The 22896-nt window shown below is 42.2% G+C and overlaps 1 protein-coding gene across 1 annotated transcript in view; it reads right to left on the bottom strand.

Annotated features, from left to right (window-relative positions):
- Positions 1 to 258: 258 nt before the first annotated feature.
- Positions 259 to 22896, bottom strand: part of ROR1 (ROR family WNT receptor 1) — a 441584-nt gene continuing 418946 nt past the window's right edge. The window contains exons 8-9 of the mRNA XM_089653390.1: positions 19689 to 19900; positions 259 to 7211 (exon numbers count right to left, since the gene is read on the bottom strand). Of these exons, the coding sequence (XP_089509516.1) occupies positions 5784 to 7211; positions 19689 to 19900 (1640 nt within the window). The 3' untranslated portion in view covers positions 259 to 5783. The remainder of the gene's footprint in view (positions 7212 to 19688; positions 19901 to 22896) is intronic.

Here is a 22896-nt window from a genome sequence, read left to right as displayed (position 1 = left end):
TTTGAAAGAGAGGTTAACAAAGGAAGTCCACATCGTTATCTCCTGCGAGGTTTCCTCAAAAGACAAGTCTACCCTGCAGATATAAAGAATAGTCTGCAGGTGTCAGAGCATTGCACCCATGATCTACTGATCATGGTGCTCCATGCTAGGCAGACTCCAATGCAATTTTTGTTTTATTAATGGATATGGGTGCATTTAGAAGTGCAAATAAGTATGTATATACAAATGAATCAATAAAAAAGTCAACACACAAACACATCATTTGCAGAGATGTATTTTCATTTCTGCTGTACAAAATATAACAATTTTGTGCAAAAAAATGATTTGTACATAACATCATAATACAAAACTGTAAAACAGCTGTTTCAATCTGCCCTCCCTGCCCCATAATTACAAAAATCCTACTAAATTATATATACAAATTGACAGTGTAAATAGCATAATATAAAAATATGGTTCGTAATACGTTGAAGTGGTTTCAGAGTGATCAGCTCTCAATCGCTAAACGATAATATTTCGAATGGTTCATACAATCGTAACCAGATGGAGTAGGGGTGACACAATAACAGGCTGCAATTCAGTTGATTATTAGAATGTATTATTGATGCAAAGTACCTTTTCAGAATACTAATAAACTCATATTACATTGGATATTGTCCTCTTGTTAGTTCTTTATATGCCTCCTTCACCTCCAGTATGCAGCTATGCCGATTTCTATCAATGAACTTGGCTGGGTTTACTTTTGGCTGAGATCGCCCACTCTGCAATGGTTAGAATCACTTTATATCAGCCTTTTTCAACATCTGTGACCCCAAAGGAACCCGTGCAGTAATTTTCAGGTCTCAGGGAATCCCTATTAAGATTAGTCCATTGGTGGTCATTGGGAAAATGTCACTTACATTGGAGGTGGTCAGTGGGAAAAAAACCCCTTCTTACAGTGGTGGTCAGAATGGTGCCCTTAGAGCAGTGGTTCTCAACCTTCCTAATGCCGTGACCCTTTAATACAGTTCCTCATGTTGTGGTGACCCCCAACCATAAAATTATTTACCCAGTAATTATAATTCATGAGTGTCGTTTTACCTCCAATACTGCTGCTTTCAACACAGTAGCTGCTTTTAACAGAGTAGCTGCTTTCAACACAGCAGCTGCTTTCTACACAGTAGCTGCTCTTTACTCATCAGAAATATGTGTTTTCTGATGGTCTTAGGGGACCCCTGTGAAAGGGTCGTTCGACCCCCAAAGGGGTCGCGACCCACAGGTTGAGAACCACTGCCTTAGAGTAATTCCGCTGGCTCTGGCAAGTTGTGTTGGACCTAGAACTATGCGGGTACCATCACACGGGAGGTCAGTAAGCCATAGCACAAGGTACTCCTAGCCACCTCTGGAGGAACTAGGGTTCCAAGGAACCATGTTTGAGAATGGTCACCCTAAACATACCCACATATCTCAAAAGCAAGTCTTGGGGGTTATAGTAGACAAAATTAGTTGTTGATCATTAGCTTTCCTACCAAGTAATGCTCACAAAATGAAGGCATGAGTTTTCATGGATGACTGAATAGATAAATAAATGTTTGTAAGGCTTTTAATATGGTGATCGGTTCCCCCCTCTTCTTTTATTGGAGCTTCCAGAGTGACTAAATAAAATACAATGTAGCAATAAATGCATTCATGAATGAAGACTAACAGTTTATGCAAGCTTCATTCACACCGGAACTGTCAAATCTACAGATACTGTATACAGAGTTGGAAAATTTGCGTATTTAACAACCAGACACCACACAACCTCCCTCAATATCTCTTAGAGACAGGCTATAGATGGGCTTTCCATCCAAGCAAATGAAGTTTATGATATGCATTTACAGGTAGTGCTTTGCAAAATTCAGAAGAGAGGCTGTGTGATTCTGGGCAGGCCACACAGTAAGGCCTGTAATATATATGGCCTCACTCTCCCTTGTTGTTATTCCACAAGGCAGCCCATAGTTTATTTCTTTTTTTTTTGTTTAACCAGTAGGTTGAAAGAAAAAAAAAAGGCACATTCAAGGTGGATAGGGGAATCCTTCTTCTGTATCTTTCTATTCTGACAGGGGGGAGATGTCCCAACCATCAGGATAAACTGATCAGCACTGTCAGCCTGCAGTGTGCTGATTGTCTGGCAAAAATCTGACAGGGTGGTTGTACAGAAGATCGACGTCTGTACGATCACCCTGCCCATACATGGATCAAAATGTGGCTTATCCTTGCTGAATCCGTCAAATTTTGATCCATGTATGGCTAATTTAAGGATCCCAGAGAAGGGGGGGGTTGCAGGTTGGTATGATTTGCTACAAAATATTTGGGGAGCGGAGGTGGCACTAAAACTGCACATATCCTTTACATAATGGGGCACTCCATAAAAAATTGATGCCCATAGTACCATTCTGATGGCAGAATAGAAAGTTTGGAGACCCCTGGTTTAGTGCCTTTGTTGGGTTTTATTTGCCATCTAGCAAAACCACGGGAAAAACACAATAAGGGGATAAATGGAACTTAAGTAGACCTTTCCAGTGTTGTACACCAACCATAATCGCATAATGTCATATAAAAAAAGTGATTTTTATTGGAAACAAAAGATAAAATCCAGCATTAAAACATAAACCCATGCAAATGAGGAATTAAAGACTTGACCCAGACCTGTAGGCTTCTGTCTACGCGTTTCACGGAAACGCTGCTTAATCAGGACATCCAGGGAAGCTGTTTATATGGTAGACGAGTAAGAAAATCCATCTGAAAACAAACTGATACACAAAAACCACCAATAAATTATATAACTATCCAAACTTATTACCCTCAGGAAGGAAATACACCATCCATAAAACGCCCACCTCAAAATCACATATTGTAATAGTTGTGCTACCACCAGGTCCCCCCACCTGTCCTGTATACGGCTAGAAAAGGGGGGAGAGGAAAAAGAAGGACCAGTACATCTCAATTTGTTTCCAGATGGATTTTCTTAGTCTTCTGACATGTAAACCGCTTCCATGGATGAAATGTGGGTGCGCCAACACGCTAGGGCATCTACATTTTGAATCTGTTGTTTGTGTTTGTATTCAGGTTTTCTCATTTATTTTATTTACTTTGGTCACTCTATTTTCAATTCATAAGTTTAAACACATATTTTTCACTAAGCAAGGTGTTTATATATAAGCTTCCATAAATGTCCTGAGGAAGCGGGAAAATGTGTAGACAGAAGCTTATATGTCTAGATCGAGTTTATGTTTTAATGTTGGAGTTTACCTTTTGTGTCCAATAAAAATCACTTTTTATGTATAATATTATGCTGTTATGGTTAATGTACAACACTGGGAAGGTATACTTTAAAGTCCCATTTATCCCCTTGGGGGGGGGGGGGTTCCAGTGGTTTTGCTAAAAGGCAATTAAAACCCTACAAAGGCTCTAAACCAGGGGTCTCCAAACTTTCTAAACAAAGGGCAAGTTTAATGTGCTTCAGACTTTTGGGGGGGCTTGACCATGGTCAGTGGGGAGTTAACAATGTCCCATCTTTGGTATTAGGGGAAATATTAGTGTCCTATTGTTGGTGTCAATGGAAGGAATAGTGCCCCATCATTGGTAACAGTGGGTGGAATAGTGCCCCATCATTGGTAACAGTGGGTGGAATAGTGCCCCATCATTGGTAACAGTGGGTGGAATAGTGCCCCACCATTGGTGTCAGTGGGAAGAATAGTGCCCCATCATTGGTAACAGTGGATGGAATTGTGCCCCATCATTTGTAACAGTAGGTGGAATAGTGCCCCATCATTGGTAACAGTGGGGGGAATAGTGCCCCATCATTGGTAACAGTGGATGGAATTGTGCCCCATCATTGGTAACAGTAGGTGGAATAGGGCCCCATCATTGGTAACAGAGGGGGGGAATAGTGCCCCATCATTGGTGCCAGTGGGTGGAATAGTGCCCTATCATTGGTAACAGTGGGTGGAATAGTGCCCCCTCATTGGTGCCAGTGGGAGGAATAGTGCCCCATCATTGGTGCCAGTGGGAGGAATAGTGCCCCATCATTGGTAACAGTGGGAGGAATAGTGCCCATCATTTGTGTCAGTGGGAGGAATAGTGCCCATCATTGGTGTCAGTGGGAGGAATAGTGCCCCATCATTGGTAACAGTGGGAGGAATAGTGACCCATCGTTGGTGTCAGTGGGAGGAATAGTGCCCCATCATTGGTAACAGTGGGAGGAATAGTGCCCCATCATTGGTAACAGTGGGAGGAATAGTGACCCATCATTGGTGTCAGTGGGAGGAATAGTGCCCCATCATTGGTAACAGTGGATGGAATTGTGCCCCATCATTGGTGTCAGCGGGAGGAATAGTGCCCCATCATTGTTATAAGTGGAATAAATAGTGCCCCACCGTTGGTGTCAGTGGAAGGAATTATTGCCCCAATGTTGGTGTCAGTGGGAGGAAAAGATCCTCATATCTGTGGAAGGAATAGTGCTCCAAGGGCCAGATAAAGGTATGCAAAGGGCCTCATTCAGCCCTCAGGCTGTAGTTTGGGAGACTACTGCTCTAAACCTTCCCTACTCTATACAAAAACAAAACAAAAGTTGCGTGTGGTTACTGATGAGCTGAATCATATGCTGCATTTATTTATCTCAAGTCACCCTCCAAAATGGGCTGTGTAGAATATAGAATTGTCAAATAATGGAGTAGTTTTTGTGGGAGGTGGGTAGAGATACAAGCAACTTCAGAGGTGATATATATTTATAATATATGAAGTGATCAAACCATTGCCTGTCCAAAAGTTAAAGACCAGTTTTGGAAATGATGGGCTAGAGCAGTGATTCTCAACCTCCCAATGCCGCGACCCTTTAATACAGTTCCTCATGTTGTGGTGACCCCCAACCATAAAATTATTTACCCAGTAATTATAATTCATGAGTGTCGTTTTACCTCCAATACTGCTGCTTTCAACACAGTAGCTGCTTTCAACACAGTAGCTGCTTTTAACAGAGTAGCTGCTTTCAACACAGCAGCTGTTTTCTACACAGTAGCTGCTCTTTACACATCGGAAATATGTGTTTTCCGATGGTCTTAGGCGACCCCTGTGAAAGAGTCGTTCGACCCCCAAAGGGGTCACGACCCACAGGTTGAGAACCACTGGGCTAGAGGAAGGTTCTTACCTGGGCACAGTCAGTTCACTAAAATTCAAAGTAGCTGACAAAAGGCTGGGCAGTGGCAGAGAATAGGAAAACTGCTGTGACCTTTTTCATACTATTCGGCTATGTAGCACATTGGAGGTAATTCAAAAAGTATGTGCTTTCGTCTACCAATCATCTGGAAGGTAAATGCCTATAAATTTGTTTCCACTGTTGTAGCTGTTTAGCTATAGTTGTTCTTTAAGTCCTTTAAAGGTTTTAATTCAGTGATGATCTTTGGTTTTATTATTAATAAATGCATAGCACACAATGAAAAAAAATTATTTGTTTGATGAACGTTCACAAAATATGAAAGCGGCAACTTCTAAAGTGTTAACACCGCCTAGATTTGCCATAGGCCACTTTGTACAATGTGTCTTCCTAGTACAAGGAATGAACCAGTCACTGTCACCAAATTTCGATCTGGTTACAGGTCCGTTTGTTAGATATATAATTGAACTTCACAGAAGGTACCTGAAAAAAAAATGTCCGTTTAACATCTGGAATGACCTCAGTTCAATAAAAAATATTTTATATAAAACTTTTTCTTTTAGGTCTGTTTTTCTGCATAGAGTACATATGAAAGGCAATGCGAGTTTTACAATTCTGCAGAAATCATTGAGTCGTTATGTCCGTGAATATCAGAATCTTCTAATAACGATGACTGTTTAGAGTCCACTTTGTAAGATTTGTTCCCTTTGCATCCAAAGGACTGTACTCCTATACTGCTCGGATGGCTTTGCATAGACATATGGGATAGCAAAGGGATGTTGGCATCTTGGTTGGATCCGGAAGACGGTAAGCTGGTCACATGACCCGTACTGGTTGACCCGCTGGCACTACTTGGTGAGCGGCTCTTTGGAGGCGGGCAATGCTGGATGACTCTTGGAGGCCCTGGTGGTTGGTAATGAGCAGCAGGGAAAGCAGCATATCCTGGTGGGATAGGGTACCCGTTGATTGGTATGAATCTCTGGTTTTGAGGTATAGGAGGCCCAATAAAGCCAGTAATTGGGGCCTGTGGCATACCTTGGGGAGAGAAAAACAAATTTGGATATCTTTGATTGCTTAGGTTGCTAACAGGGCTGGCACTCAGAGACGTTGTCTGAGTTGTAGCATTACCACCAGAAGGAGTAGTTGAACTTGTGTGACTTGAAAGTCCCTCCCATGACCTTAGTCTCATATGAACGTCCTTGAACCTCGGTCTCCGAGAGGGAATTTCCTGCCAACATTCTGTCATCAGACTATACATTCTGGGAGGACAGTCTTCAGAACATGGAAGGAGTTGCCTCTTTCGGACCATCTCTATAACTTCTTGATTGCTGAAGCCGTAGTAAGGCTGAAGACCAAAGCTGAAAACTTCCCAAAGAACCACTCCATAAGACCAAATATCCGAATCGGTGGAGAATTTTCCATACATTATTGCCTCTGGGGGCATCCATCGAATTGGAAGAAGAGATTTATTTTGTACCCGGTAATAGTCAGCTGAGTATATTTCTCTAGAAAGTCCAAGGTCAGAGATTTTAATATGTAGTTGTTCGCCAACTAATATATTTCGAGCTGCCAGATCTTTATGGACAAAGAAATGACTTGAAAGGTACTCCATCCCAGCTGCTATCTGCACAGCTATATGCAGAAAATCTCCATGATCAAGGCTAGACTTAACTGTGCCATCCTCATCACTACTGCAACCAACGTCGGAATGGGGAGACCTCATAATGAGGAATTCATGCAGGTCTCCTTGGTTCATGTACTCGAACAACATGCATACTGGCTGCTCCTGAGTTACAACCCCAAGAAGACACACAATATTGGGGTGATGTAACTCAGCCATAAGGGAGGTCTCTTGCTGAAATTCAGACCACTGTTGCGGATTGGTATAATCTTTCAAGGTCTTGATGGCAGCAAGCTGAGCATGGTCCATTCCTGGGAGGTACAGGTGACCTTTGTAGACCTTCCCAAATCCACACTCTCCAAGTTCTTCCATAAACCTCACTGCAGACAAGGGGAGCTCTTTTGCTTTGGTCTGCTAAAGGAAAGAAGAGCAAAAAAAAGTGATCAGCATTACTACTTATTGTCTCATACCCAACATACTTCACCTTGAAATCACAAGACTATTCCATAGAAACACTTTCCTGGGCACTATAACTGTATAAAACCTGCAATTTCCTTTAAATTGGTGACAGGGTATCTTTATATAAACACACTTCGAGAAAGAAGATGACTTTTGGGGCCAGAATTAGTATTCCATTATTCCTGCCAACTCAAGACTTGTAGTAGGCCACGTTTTCCCGTAATGCTCCTAATTCAGGATCAAAGGTTTGCCATATTTGCTCCGACTCATGTTGAAGTACTGATAAGAACATACAGCTACACATTTTTATAATATAGAACAGATCCTGATTAACCTCCCACTACACGCAGCCTCCCATAAATAACACCAAGAAATTCCTCTCTATCTATTAATAGTTATATAATCGGCCACTGGCCGCAATTAAACATTGGAAACTATTTGACTTCCTACACAGAAGCAGATTCCACCAGACTGACTTTTTACAGATTTACAGAACCACCGCCGAGGGATAACCTTCACAGCTCAGTTACCTCTAACTATGAACACTACCTATCTATTCAAGAGTAACGGCAACATAAACTTACAATTTGGTTTTGGGTGGAGATACGAGAATGAAAGTGTCTAATAGGCTAAAGAAACAATTGAGTACTGACGTGATACTTTTTTTATTTGCACTAACATAGAATTTTGAGGACAAGCTTTCGGGGTATGTCCCCTTCTTCAAGGTCCGGGCAGTACTCCATTGGAAGAAACCAATGAAGAAGGGGACATACCCCGAAAGCTTGTCCTCAAAATTCTATGTTAGTGCAAATAAAAAAAGTATCACATCAGTACTCAATTGTTTCTGTCGCAAGTGCACTAATACGGCTACAATCACCTCAAGCAAAATAGGCTAAAGAAGATGCATTAAAATGGGAAGCTGTGGGTTATGGTAAGAGGGGGTTTGATTAACCATTTGACGCCCGGCCTATGGCCGAATGGCGTCCGTAAAAATGTATTAGCTTTCCGGGAGGCCGCCATATGGCGTCCTCCCACACATGCGCAGTTCGCGCGCTTGCAGAGCCGCGCAGCGGCGTGATCTGTCACCGGCCGTGTACCTCGGACACGGCCGATGACAGATCTGAGTACCGGCCCCTGTTGCTGGAACCATGTGACCTGCTGTGACCAATCACAGCAGGTCACATGACAGTTGTATACAATGGATGGCTTCATTCATGCCATCCATTGTATACTAGTGTCTAGCTGTGAATGGTCACAGCAGGTCACATGCACATGTCATGCGATTAGCTGTGGCCAAATCACAGCTAAGCACAAAAAAAAAAAAAAAAAAACCCTGAATGAATCGATGTCATTCAGGTAAATGCTTGCTTATAGCAAAGTAATTCTTTGCTATAAGCAAATTGTGTAAAAACAAAAATACTGATCACTGCCCCAAAGTAGTACAATGTTACTATGGTAAAATTATACTACTTTGGACATAGTGAAATATGAAAAAAAAATCTTAAAAAAAAGAAAAAAAATGTAATAAAAAATTTAAAATAAAAAAAAAATTAAAAAACTAAAAATAAAAAAAAATATATATTTTTTTTTTTCACACTGTCACCAGTCAGTGTCCCTGATCACCGCCATGCCAGTTATATGATGACGCTGTACTGCCCTGGTGACAGTATGTTAAAAACAAATAGTGAAAATAATTTTTTTTATTTTTTCATTTTCCGAAAAATTATGACAAAAAAATACAACTTCAAAAAACTCGTCATGCCTCTTATGAAGTACGTCGGACTGTCTACTTTGCAAAAAGTGGTAATTTGGGGGATAACTGTACTGTCCTGACATTTGGGGGATATCTGTACTGTCCTGACATTCTTGGACCTCAAGAAATTAGATTGGCTGTCAGTACTTCAGGATTGATCAATTTTCAGATCTATACCATAGTTTGTGAACTCTATAACTTTCCTACAAACTAAATAATACATCTTAATTTGGGTTATTTTCACCAAAGACATGTAGCAGAATACATCTCGGCCTAAATTTATGAAGAACAATTATTTATTTGCAAACTTTTATAACAGAAACAAAGAAAACTTGTTTTTTTTTTCAAAATCTTCGGACTTTTTTGTTAATTTAGCAAAAAATAAAAACCCCAGCGGTGATTAAATACCACCAAAAGAAAGCTCTAGTTGTGTGAAGAAAATGATAAAATTTTAGTTTGGGTACAATGTTGTATGACCGCGCAATTGTCATTCAAAGTGTGAGAGCGCTGAAACTTGAAAAATGGCCTGGGCAGGAAGGTGTAAAATTGCCCGGAATGGAATTGGTTAAAGCGTGAAAAAAATTCTAAAAAATCTTCTTCCTGCAAGCTAAGAGCATAATGTGGTAGTATGCATCGCAAACGAAGCCCTGAAAACGAAGCCCTCCAGCGGAGCTCTGTTACGGCTCCCTGAGGCTTCCATCTTCACCCGGTCTTCCTTCTGGGTTCATGAGTTGTGGCCATCTGATTGGCTGGGACGCGATGTCATCACTTTTGCGCATGCGCAAAGGGAGTTTCAGCCGCGGCATGACTCTCTCAATGGATGGCACGCCGTCCATTGAGAGCGCAGTGCGCATGCGCTGGTGACATCACCGGCGCTTCTAGAGTAAATATCTCCTAAACAGTGCACGTTTAGGAGATATTTACAGTGCCTACATGTAAGCTTTATGAAAGGCTTACCTGTACGTAAAATATGCAAAAAGGAGTTTTTTTCCACTTTAATAGTCTTCCTGTGGATGAAATTCTACTTCCTTGAGACGCCATTCACACTTGAGAGTTTTTCGGCTCGAAGATCGACGCTCAAAAACGCTCTACAAGTAAAATTCCATTATTTCCAATGGCCCCTGTTCACACTTTGTGTTCTGTTGCCTGTACCAAAATGCCTGTCGCTCAAAAAAGTACTTTTGCTACTTTTCAGGCAGATCTGAGCGTTTTGTCCCCATAGACTTGAATGGGAAACACCTGAACAGAGGGAATGAGCAATTTTTTTTCAAGCGTTTTTTCAAACGTTTTTCCATGCATTTGTGGATCAAACAACAGCTATTTCCATTTCTATTGGCCATAGCAAAAATGAAAAACACCTGAAAAAACACCTATAATATTTGCAAATCTGCTAAAAACAACTGCTCAAAAACGCCTCAAAAACGCTCAGCTCAGTGTCAATGTAGCCTGAAGTATCATTTGTATAAAGTACTTCAAATATGATATCATATGGTCTCATTTTTCTTTTTTGCAAATTTGCCAAAATTTTATAAGCCATGACAGAAATAAGGAGTGATCGTACGAGACAAGTCTTTTCTGATATAACAGCCAAAGATCAAAAGCCCCCTACTGAATAAGAGCTAGCATTCCCCAATCAGTAATGCTCATACTCCCACTGTATTGCAAGTAGGCAAAGCCAAAATAAAAGTGGCAACTCTGCTCTGAAAAGAGGAGCACTGCAGAATTTTTGCCACCCCATCACAGGAAACTGCATTAGGTGGACATAACTGGCAGACTCAAAGGGTACTTGTGGGACTTTGGGGGGGAAAGTCTTTTCTGGTATAACAGCCAGAGATCAAATGCCCCCTACTGAATAAGAGCTAGCATTCCCCAATCAGTAATACTCATACTCCCAGCTCAGCACTGGACGTCTGTAGAGAGACCACTGCTTCCACACAGAGAGCTATAAGTTTGTGAATTAGCAATGATGGTGCTGATAGCTACACCCTTGCAAACATTTTTTTTAATTCCCACTGTATTACAAGTAGGCACAGCCAAAATGAGAGTGGCAACTCTGCTCTTAACATAGGAGCAGTGCAGCATTGTTGCCACCCCATCACAGGAAACGGCATTAGGTGGACGTAACTGGCAGGCTCAACGGGTACTTGTGGGACTCTGGGGGAGGGAAAGAGCTGGGAGAACACTGTAAGTGCAGATGCCCTTAAAGTGGTTGCAAACCTCAGACATGAAATGCGAACAAAGCATATCCCTCTATAGTGTGTGCTTGTCTCAATTAAGAAAGGTGACAGGGCAGGGACTGTGACGGGAGTCACTTTGGGTGGGGGGCCCATGGAACCCAGCACACTTTGGAGAGGTGGGGAGACTCCTGTCTCAGCTCCCCATATTATTATTATTATTATTATTATACAGTATTTATAAAGCGCCAATAGTTCGCTCAGCGCTGTACATTACAAAGGGAGACAGAACATGTGACAGAACAATACCAATACAATGCAAAACATGAGGGGATCGAGGGCCCTGCTCTTTCGAGCTTACAATCTAGGAGGGAGGGGGTGGTGGCACAGGAGGAGATAGCTGTGGGGGATGGAGTGGTAGGAAGAGTGGAGGAGGGAGGCAAGTTAGCAGGGGGCGGGGTAGGCTTCCCTGAAGAGATGGGTTTTCAGGGTGCGCCTAAAGGAGAGGAGAGTAGGTGATAATCTGATGGGTTGGGGCAGGGAGTTCCAGAGGATGGGTGACACCCTGGAGAAGTCCTGGAGGCGGGCATGGGAGGAGGAGACCAGGGAACTAGAGAGAAGGAGGTCTTGTGAGGAGCGGAGTGTGCGTGCTGGGCGGTACTTGGATATTAGGTCAGTGATGTAGTTCGGGGCAGTATGGTGGACAGCTTTGTACGTCAGCGTTAGGATTTTGAATTTGATCCGTTGCGCAATCGGAAGCCAGTGGAGGGATTGGCAGAGGGGGGTGGCGGAGACAGAGCGGTTGGAAAGGTGAATGAGTCTGGCAGCCGTGTTCAGGATGGACTGAAGAGGGGATAGCCAGCGGCGAGGCAGGCCAGTGAGGAGGGAGTTGCAGTAGTCGAGTCGTGATATGATGAGGGAGTGGATGAGCTGTTTAGTGGTTTCTGGGGTTAGGAACGTGCGGATTTTGGCGATGTTGCGGAGGTGGAGTCTGCACGAGTTTGTTAAAGATTGGACTTGGGGCTGGAAGGATAGGTTGGAGTCCAGAATGACACCCAGTACTCTGGCCTGCAGGGCGGGTTTGATGGTAGCGTTGTTGGATGTGACGGAGAAATCAATGGGGGGTGGTGTCCGGGCTGGGGGGAAGACAAGAAACTCGGTTTTGGAGAGGTTCAATTTAAGGAAGTGGAGCGACATCCAGTCTGATATGTCGCTCAGTAGGTGTGTGATTCGGGCTGAGACCAAGGGGGTGAGGTGGGGGGTTGAGAGATAGATTTGTGTGTCGTCGGCATAGAGGTGGTAGTTGAAGCCGTGAGAGTGTATGAGTTGGCCAAGGGAGGAGGTATAGATGGAGAAGAGAAGGGGCCCGAGGACAGAGCCTCTTATGTGTAAATCACCCTGTGCCTGTTAGGGGTACAGGGTGATCAGTCCTAATATTGTGTGGGCTTTGTCTCAGACTGTGTAGACATGTTTAGGAGATAGGTGGGGTGAGGGGTTGTTGATTGTTTAATGTTATGTGGCTGCATTCCATTGTTCTATTGTTTGTCTTGCTTGGGAGCAAACTATTATGGGATGTATGTGTTTATGTGTATTAGCTTAGTGGGGGGTGTCTCCAGCAGCCCTCCCTCCTGATGGGACTGTCTGCTGGTGTGAAGTTTGAATACCTGTGTGTCTCTTGTTACTAAATGTAGATTGCCCCACCCTGTGTCATTATGCAGGAAGGGGGGATTATCTTGTATCTGTGTTCAAATGAAGTAGTCTACCTCTGGTTTACTTCAAATCTGGTGGATCTTGGGGGGTAACAATAGCCAGATTCACTGGTCTCGTGTTCCAGAGCCTGAGAAGCAGCTTCTTGATGGAGATACCCTGTCATGGGAGTCTGGGGTCCGTTACAGGGACCTCCAGTACATAGCCTTTGAATGACAGCCTCAGGTCTGTTCCTGTGTGCTGTATGGAGAGGGGTGTGTCTTTTCCCTCCAATCAGCTTTCAGACCTCTCCTCACAGCTCTGCAGAGTGTGACTTCACCTCTTCGCCCCCTTTTTTTCTGAAAGCTCAGGCAAGCTTTATAAATTCTAGACTTTTAACAGATGTAGAGAAGAAAAGACTGTACAGAAGGTAGAACTTATGTAAGAGGATTTACTACATCTACGAGCATCACCTGAGGCCAGTCAGTTCACAGGGAATACGTAAGGGTTTACAACCACTTGAAGCCTTGCAGCACATATTTTTTGTTAATTGGATATTTTTACTTTAATGGCGAAACTGATATTACTGTAGCGTTCTTATTTATTGCACTAGCCTAAAACTATTCAACAGCTTCAACCTTAGGCTTAAAAGTACGATCACAAGTCTTCAAACACAGATAACTAATTGCCCTTTAATGTCTAACATATCAAAGTGAAATTATAAACCCTGTAAAGACAATAACTAAGGCTAAGCCAGTGAAGAAAGTCAAATGGCGGTACTGAAGTACGGAGCTGGTCTCATGCATGGTGATGGCAGGAAATGAGCTGTGCTGTCAAAGTCCAGATGGTTTACATTACCCAAATCCTGAAGGCCAAACTTGTTTAGATCCTGATATATAGTAAATTATATCTCAGCAATGAACGTGTGATGTCCTCTGAATGACCTTCGCCTGCCTAAACCGGCATCATAAGACTTGCTAATGAAGAGAGCCCATTAAGATCTGGCAGTCCCGAGTCTTCCTAAGCCAATGGGAACTGCCCATGATGAGGTTCTTTTGTGTTTGACAAGTACGTGTTGTGTGACGATGTACGGGAGAAAATGTATATGAGTACGCTGGAGTTGAACTGGGGCCAGAGTAAACATTCTATGATGGAAAATTCAATCCGGCTGTTCCTGTCTTGCCATCAGTATCTTCATTTTATTGGAGAAGGCAAGGATTAGCTTTATTAGATCCATCGTCTGAAGAATCAAAAAGCTAAAAATGTTTTTTTGTTTTTTTTTCTCATACTGTTATTGTAACTGATATGCATCTATGATGGCTGTTTTCTAAACTCTTTTTATTTCCTTTCTAAATGACTTTGTAAGGTTTTAGAAGGAACTGAGTTTTATGTTTGCTGTCTGTTGAAACATGCTGGTCATACCGGGTGGAAGCTGGCTGCAGATATGAGGTGACATGGTTGCTCTACGTAGGCCGGGTGATCGGGTCAGCCTGGATCATATCAAAGAAATAAAGAAAGGAGCGCTAGACCAAAAAAGGATGAAAGAGCCCCAGATAACTTCAACTGTTGGGGAGTAGGTCATAAAAAACAGCCAAACCATTCAAGGGGCAACACTACTTCTCACTTCATCAGGACTCAACACTGGTTAAATCTTGGATGGACTGACAGATCTATATCAGAACCAGTAACAATGTAAAGTAACAATGCAATGGTTGCTCAGTAGCAAGCATATGAAATCATCCACAGGTTTCCAGATCCTATGGCCGCATATCCATAGGTTCATATTACTCCATATCCATCGGTACTGGATCACATGACCTCATATTCAAAGGTTCTAGATCATATTACTTCATAATTGGTACTGGATCACATGACCTCATATTCAAAGGTTCTGGATTATATTACTTTATATTTATAGGTTCCGGATAATTTTACCTCATATCCACAGGACCCAGATCATATGACCTCATATCCATAACTTTTGGATCATATGATCTCATATCCATAGGTTCCAGATCATATTACTTCATATCCATTGGTACTGACCATATGACCTTATATTCAAAGGTTCTGGATGATATTACTACATATTTATAGGTTCCAGATCATATTACTTCATATCCATTGGTACTGACCACATGACCTTATAGTCAAAGGTTCTGGATGATATTACTTCATATTTATAGGTTCCAGATCATATTACTTCATATCCATTGGTACTGACCACATGACCCTATATTCAAAGGTTCTGGATGATATTACTTCATATTTATAGGTTCCAGATCATATTACTTCATATCCATTGGTACTGACCACATGTCCTTATAGTCAAAGGTTCTGGATGATATTACTTCATATTTATAGGTTCCAGATCATTTTACCTCATATCCACTGGACCCAGATCATATGAGCTCATATCCATAACTTCTGGATCATATGATCTCATATCCATAGGTTCCAGATCATTGTACTTCATATCCATTGGTACTGACCACATGACCTTATATTCAAAGGTTCTGGATGATATTACTTCATATTTATAGGCTCCAGATCATTTTACCTCATATCCATTGGACCCAGATCATATGACCTCATATCCATAACTTCTGGATCATATGATCTCATATCCATAGGTTCCAGATCATATTACTCCATATCCATTGGTACTGACCACATGCCCTCATATTCAAAGGTTCTGGATCATATTACTTCATATGTATAGGTTCCAGATCATTTTACCTCATATCCATTGGATCTAGATCATATGATCTCATATCCATTGGACCCAGATCATATGACCTCATATCCATAACTTCTGGATCATATGATCTCATATCCATAGGATTCGGATTTGTCCTGGTGACCATTGTCACCAGAACTGAAAGTGATGGGAAATCCAAAATTTTGAGAAGTCATCCACACAGGAACAAAGGGGAAATTTTTCAACATGGACACTTATTCTGCTAATAACTATCTTAGCAGGGAAGTCTCACACTGGAGATTTCTCCTCATTTCCTGTTATTCCCACAAGGTACATTCTTGGATGTATACAGAGCAGCGTTTGGTACAAAAGTTCACCTCACTTGAAGGACTCGTTGAAACATGTAATGGTTAGGGGCATCATACATAGTTACATAGTTAGTCTGGATGAAAAAAGATAAAAGTCCATCCAGTTCAACCATTAAGAAAAAAAAAGTTATAATCCTATATCCACAGTTGATCCAGAGGAAGGCAAAAAAAAACCCAGCAAAGCATGATCCAATTTGCTCCTGCAGGGAAACAAATTCCTTCCTGATCCCCCGAGAGGCAATCGGATATTCCCTGGATCAACTTTACCTATAAATGTTATATCCAGTTATATTCTGTGTATCCAAGAAAGAATCCAGGACTTTCCTACAGCAATCCACTGAGCTGGCCAGAACCAACTCTTGAGGGAGTCTATTCCACATTTTCACAGCTTTCACTGTGAAGAAACCTTTCCGTATTTGGAGATTAAATTTATTTTCCTCAAGACGTAAAGAGTGCCCCCTTGTCCTCTGTGATGACCTCAGGGTGAAGAACTACACCGAGTTCACTATATGAACCACTGAAGTATTTATACATGGAGATCATATCCCCCCTTATGTATTATACATGGAGATCATATCCCCCTTATGTATTATACATGGAGATCATATCCCCCCTTATGTATTATACATGGAGATCATATCCCCCCTTATGTATTATACATGGTGATCATATCCCCCTTATGTATTATACATGGAGATCATATCCCCCTTATGTATTATACATGGAGATCATATCCCCCCCTTATGTATTATACATGGAGATCATATCCCCCCTTATGTATTATACATGGAGATCATATCCCCCCTTATGTATTATACATGGAGATCATATCCCCCCTTATGTATTATACATGGAGATCATATCCCCCCCTTATGCATTATACATGGAGATCATATCCCCCCTTATGTATTATACATGGTGATCATATCCCCTCTTATGTATTATACATGGAGATCATATCCCCCCTTATGTATTATACATGGAGATCATATCCCCCCTTATGTATTATACATGGAGATCATATTCCCCCTTATGTATTATACATGGAGATCATATTCCCCCTTATGTATTATACATGGAGATCATATCCCCCCTTATGTATTATACATGGAGATCATATGCCCCCCTTATGTATTATACATGGTGATCATATCCCCCCTTATGTATTATACATGGAGATCATATCCCCCCTTATGTATTATACATGGAGATCATATCCCCCCCTTATGTATTATACATGGAGATCATATCCCCCCTTACGTATTATACATGGAGATCATATCCCCCCTTATGTATTATACATGGAGATCATATCCCCTTTATGTATTATACATGGAGATCATATCCCCCCTTATGTATTATACATGGAGATCATATCCCCCCTTATGTATTATACATGGAGATCATATCCCCCCTTATGTATTATACATGGAGATCATATCCCCCCTTATGTATTATACATGGTGATCATATCCCCCCTTATGTATTATACATGGTGATCATATCCCCCCTTATGTAATATACATGGAGATCATATCCCCCTTATGTATTATACATGGAGATCATATCCCCCCTTATGTATTATACATGGAGATCATATCCCCCCTTATGCATTATACATGGAGATTATATCCCCCCTTATGTATTATACATGGAGATCATATCCCCCCTTATGTATTATACATGGAGATCATATCCCCCCTTATGTATTATACATGGAGATCATATCCCCCCTTATATATTATACATGGTGATCATATCCCCCCTTATGTATTATACATGGAGATCATATCCCCCTTATGTATTATACATGGTGATCATATCCCCCTTATGTATTATACATGATGATCATATCCCCTCTTATGTATTATACATGGTGATCATATCCCCCCCTTATGTATTATACATGGTGATCATATCCCCCCTTATGTATTATACATGGAGAGGATTTTTATCGCTTTAGATCCCGCAGCTTGGCATTGCTGCCATTATTAAGCTTGTGATCTACCAGAACTACCAGATCCTTCTCCACCATTGACCCCCCAGTTGTACCCCCCTAGTATGTATGATACATGCATATTCCTAGCCCCCAAGTGCAGAACCTTACATTTATCAGCATTAAACCTCTTTTGCCACATAGTTGCCCAATTACACAGAGCATTGAGGTCGGCTTGTAAGTTGGAGACATCCTGTAAGGACGTTATTCCCCGGCACAGCTTGGTGTCATCTGCAAAGACTGAAATGGGATTTATACTCCCAGACCCTATATTGTTTATAAATATATTAAAAAGTAAGGATCCCAACACTGAACCTTGGGGTACCCCACTAATAACACTGAACCTTGGGGTACCTCACTGACAACCCTAGACCATTCAGAGTATGAATAATTAAGCACTGCTCTCTGAATATGATCTTTTAGCCACTTTTCTATACATTTACATATGGATTTTTCCAAGCCTGTAGACTTTACCTTACAGATTAGCTGTGTATGGGGAACTGTGTCAAATGCTTTTGCAAAATCCAAGTATACCACGTCCACTGCCACCCCTCTGTTCAAGTATACCACGTCCAGCTCCACCCCCCTCTGTCCAAGTATACCACGTCCACCTCCACCCCTCTGTCCAAGTATACCACGTCCACCTCCACCCCTCTGTCCAAGTATACCACGTCCACAGCCACCCCTCTGTCCAAGTATACCACGTCCACCACCACCCCTCTGTCCAAGTATACCACGTCCACAGCCACCCCTCTGTCCAAGTATACCACGTCCACCACAACCCCTCTGTCCAAGTATACCACGTCCACAGCCACCCCTCTGTCCAAGTATACCACGTCCACAGCCACCCCTCTGTCCAAGTATACCACGTCCACAGCCACCGCTCTGTCCAAGTATATCACGTCCACAGCCACCGCTCTGTCCAAGTATATCACGTCCACAGCCACCCCTCTGTCCAAGTATACCACGTCCACAGCCACCCCTCTGTCCAAGTATACCATGTCCACAGCCACCCCTCTGTCCAAGTATACCACGTCCACAGCCACCCCTCTGTCCAAGTATACCACGTCCACAGCCACCCCTCTGTCCAAGTATACCACGTCCACAGCCACCCCTCTGTCCAAGTATACCACGTCCACAGCCACCCCTCTGTCCAAGTATACCATGTCCACAGCCACCCCTCTGTCCAAGTATACCACGTCCACAGCCACCCCTCTTTCCAGCAAGAACTCATCTATGTGGTCTTTTATTAAACTCTCCAGTATCTTCCCAACTACAGAAGTTAAACTAACAGGTCTGTAATTACTTGGTAAAGATTTTGACCCCTTTTTAAATATTGGCACCACATTGGCTTTATGCCAATCCAGTGGTACTATGCCAGTCATTAAAGAGCCCCTAACAAAATGAGAAACAATGGCTTTGAAATGACAGAGCTCAATTCTGTAAGGCCCCGTGGGTGTTATGCCATCCGATCCAGGTGCTTTATTCACCTTTATTCTGTCTAAATATTTCTGGATCATATCAATTGTGAGCCAATGTGGATCATCTGGGGGGTGTCAGTACCACGCCCATTTTTAACCAACCCTACCACATCCAAAACTAGACAAAAAATGTTTGACTTTAGATATATTTTACCATTCCCTACTTTGTACAAAACTGAAAATAAAAGCCGAGCTGCACCCCAATGTAATTGTAATCAACGGCTCTGTCTATAAAACCAAAGAGGGGACAGCCGGTCTTTCTGTATGTATTACCTTTGGCTTGTAAGCATTCAGCATGGACATCTCCACATTCTGTCCTCGGACGTGTTTGGGCTGCCGCGGCACTGCTGGGGACGACGCCTTCTGGTTATTCCGGCAGATACAGATGAAGAAGAAAAGCAAAGCGATGGCCAGCGGGATGGTGACACTGGGGACCAAGATGTAAAGTATCTCCATTTTGTTCTTTTCTTTGGAATCTTTGGAGTCTGGAATATAGAGGTTCAGATCATTAATGACTCATTCACGGTACTATACTTGTATATGGTACACAAAGGAAATGGGGGTCAGTATACCATTGATGTATTTATTATTTAAAGAGTAACTCCACTTTTGTTGAGGAAAAAAACCTTCCCCTCTGGGTGATCTATGTACATTGCAGGGATTTTAACAAACCTTGTTGCAGATTCCTACCTTTTGTTATTCTGAAGAAATAGCTGCTTGTTTGTCTGTGTCCATGTGCAGAGTGACTCTGTATGGGAGTGATTTTATAATTATCAATCAGCTGCTGCACCTGCAGGGCTCTAATGAGGAAAGTGGCAGGGTCTGCATCCTTTTAGACGTGATTACCTATTGGGAGTACCTCACCAAAAAAATGACATTTTTGTTGCAGGGGATGCCTGAAATCTGACTTGTATCTTAGCACAGACTTCTGGGAAAAATCAGTCAGCAAGAGCTGTTTGTTTGTCTGTGTCCGTGTGGGAAGTGAATCTGTATGGGAGTGGTTTTATAATTATCAATCAGCTGGTACACCGGGGGGGGAGGGGGGGCTCTGAGGAAAGTGGCAGACCCTGCCACTTTCCTCAGAGCCCCCCCTCCCCCCCGGTGTACCATCCTTTTAGACGTGATTTACTATTGGGAGTACCTCACCAAAAAAATGAAATTTTTGTTGCAGGGGATGCCTGAAATCTGACTTGTATCTTAGCACAGACTTCTGGGAAAAATCAGTCAGCCAGAGCTGTTTGTTTGTCTGTGTCCATGTGGGAAGTGAATCTGTGTGGGAGTGGTTTTATAATTATCAATCAGCTGGTACACTGGGGGGGGGGCTCTGAGGAAAGTGGCAGGGTCTGCATCCTTTTAGACGTGATTACCTATTGGGAGTACCTCACCAAAAAAATGAAATTTTTGTTGCAGAGGATGCCTGAAATCCGACTTGTATCTTAGCACAGACTTCTGGGAAAAATCAGTCAGCCAGAGCTGTTTGTTTGTCTGTGTCCATGTGGGAAGTGAATCTGTATGGGAGTGGTTTTATAATTATCAATCAGCTGGTACACCCGGGGGGGCTCTGAGGAACGTGGCAGGGTCTGCATCCTTTTAGCCCGGGTTCACACTGATGCGGTGCGGAATTTGCACCAGTTTGTGTGATTTGCGCACCGCATCATATTGTCACCCCATTCATGCGAACTGCTGTGGGTGTGTATTTTAAGTTAACAACACCCTGAAATCGGTTTGCAAAAACAGATGCGATGTGCAGATCACCCATGCGATCCAATTCTGGCGTGGACAAAAAAAAAGTCTCCTGCACTATTTTGGTGAGCATGCGCTGCGTTTTGAGTCATACAAAATGTATGGCTCAAATGGCACTGGACAGAAATCGCGTGTGATTGCTAAAAAAAATCCCAATATGTGTAAATGAATTGGTTTACGTGAAAGTTATAGTGTTTACAAATGGCAGTATATATACTGGATTTTTTTTTTAACTAGTAATGGCGTCGATCAGCGCCTTATAGCGGGTCTGCGGTGGGCATTCTGACACTGGGGGGGGGGGACTGACTTGGTGTCACTGACATCCCCAGTGACACCAATACAGTGATCAGTGCTAATAAAAACCACTGACGCTGTACTAATGGCACTGGGCAGGAAGGAGTTAACATCTGGGACAATCAAAGGGTTAACTGTGTGCTGTTTTACTATGGGGGCTGTGTGCTGTGGTTTCCACTGTAAGCACACTGCTTTGTATGGCTCTGCCATGCAGAGCCATACAAAGCAGTGTGCAGTATCTGACAGGGGAGAGATATGTATTGTTTACATAAAGGTCTCTCCCCTGTCGGTAATACTTAGCGATCACCAGGTGCCAGCGAGCAATCGACCGCCCGGGACCTGCTGATTGACAGCTGAAGCCGTGAATGGCGGCACAGGTAGGGCGCACGCGCCTCCTACCTGGATCTGCAAAATCACGTAAAAATGTGATTTTGTGCATCCGTGCCGCCCTGTAGAAGTATTTCTGCTATAGGACAGAGGGGACACTATTAAAGTAGAACCAACAGCAAAACTTTTTTTTTTGGTCATTTTGGACTTTTTCACCTTAATCTGGTGAGTGCGATATATATTGTTTGAGCACTTTTTTGGAAAAAGGACTTTGTGTTTTTTTAAGGATTTTTTTTACATATAATTTTTTTTCACTTTATTTTGGAGTGGGACTTTTGCTCTATAATATTCATTTTATTTATATTTTTATTTATAGTTTTCTATTTATGTTATGATCAAATTTTTTGGGGTGTAACACATGAATTTTTTGTGCTGTGTGTGTTTAAGATACTTTTTGGTGTAGGTTTTGCACTATTGAGCAGCAGCATTTATTTGTTTTAATACATTTTTTCTAATTTGGCGCTGGTGATTTATGTTTATAACATTTTGGACTTTTCCCTGCTTTATTGCACATAGGGCAGCCCTTACAATGAGCTGCCCAACACGCGACCGCGCATGCACCTGCACACACAATAATGCAAACCAAGCCTTGAATGATCCAACATTCTGCTCTCTGTAGCATCTCCAGAAAACGTATTTAAAACTCCTAAATAATGTACAGTTGTGTTCAAAATAATAGCAGTCAGACATCACTAACCGGATCAATCACTGTTTTTGGCAGAAATGATATTTCTACATGGCAAACAATTTCCTAGCAGGTGTAGTAGAGTAATAGAAATCCAACAGACCCAACAGTCATGACATGCATGCTGCTGATTCTGTGTCATTGAATCACTCATTGAAAGGGGCGTGTTCAAAATAATAGCAGTGTGGAGTTCTATTAGTGAGGTCATTCATTCTTTGAACATCAGGTGGCAATTATTGCCCTTATTTAGGGAAGGAAGGCAGCAAATGTTGTACATGCTGGTTACAGTGCATTTCTCTCTGAAATTCTGAGGAAAATGGGTCGTTCCAGACATTGTTCAGAAGAACAGCGTACCTTGATTAAAAAGTTGAT

The sequence above is a fragment of the Staurois parvus genome, unplaced genomic scaffold (genome assembly GCF_062004578.1).
Source record: "Staurois parvus isolate SC_StPar_1 unplaced genomic scaffold, SC_StPar_1.0 ptg000709l, whole genome shotgun sequence".
Classification (NCBI taxonomy): Eukaryota; Metazoa; Chordata; class Amphibia; order Anura; family Ranidae; genus Staurois; species Staurois parvus.
Note: the sequence above shows the minus strand (reverse complement) of the source record. Positions and strands in the feature narration are given on the sequence as shown.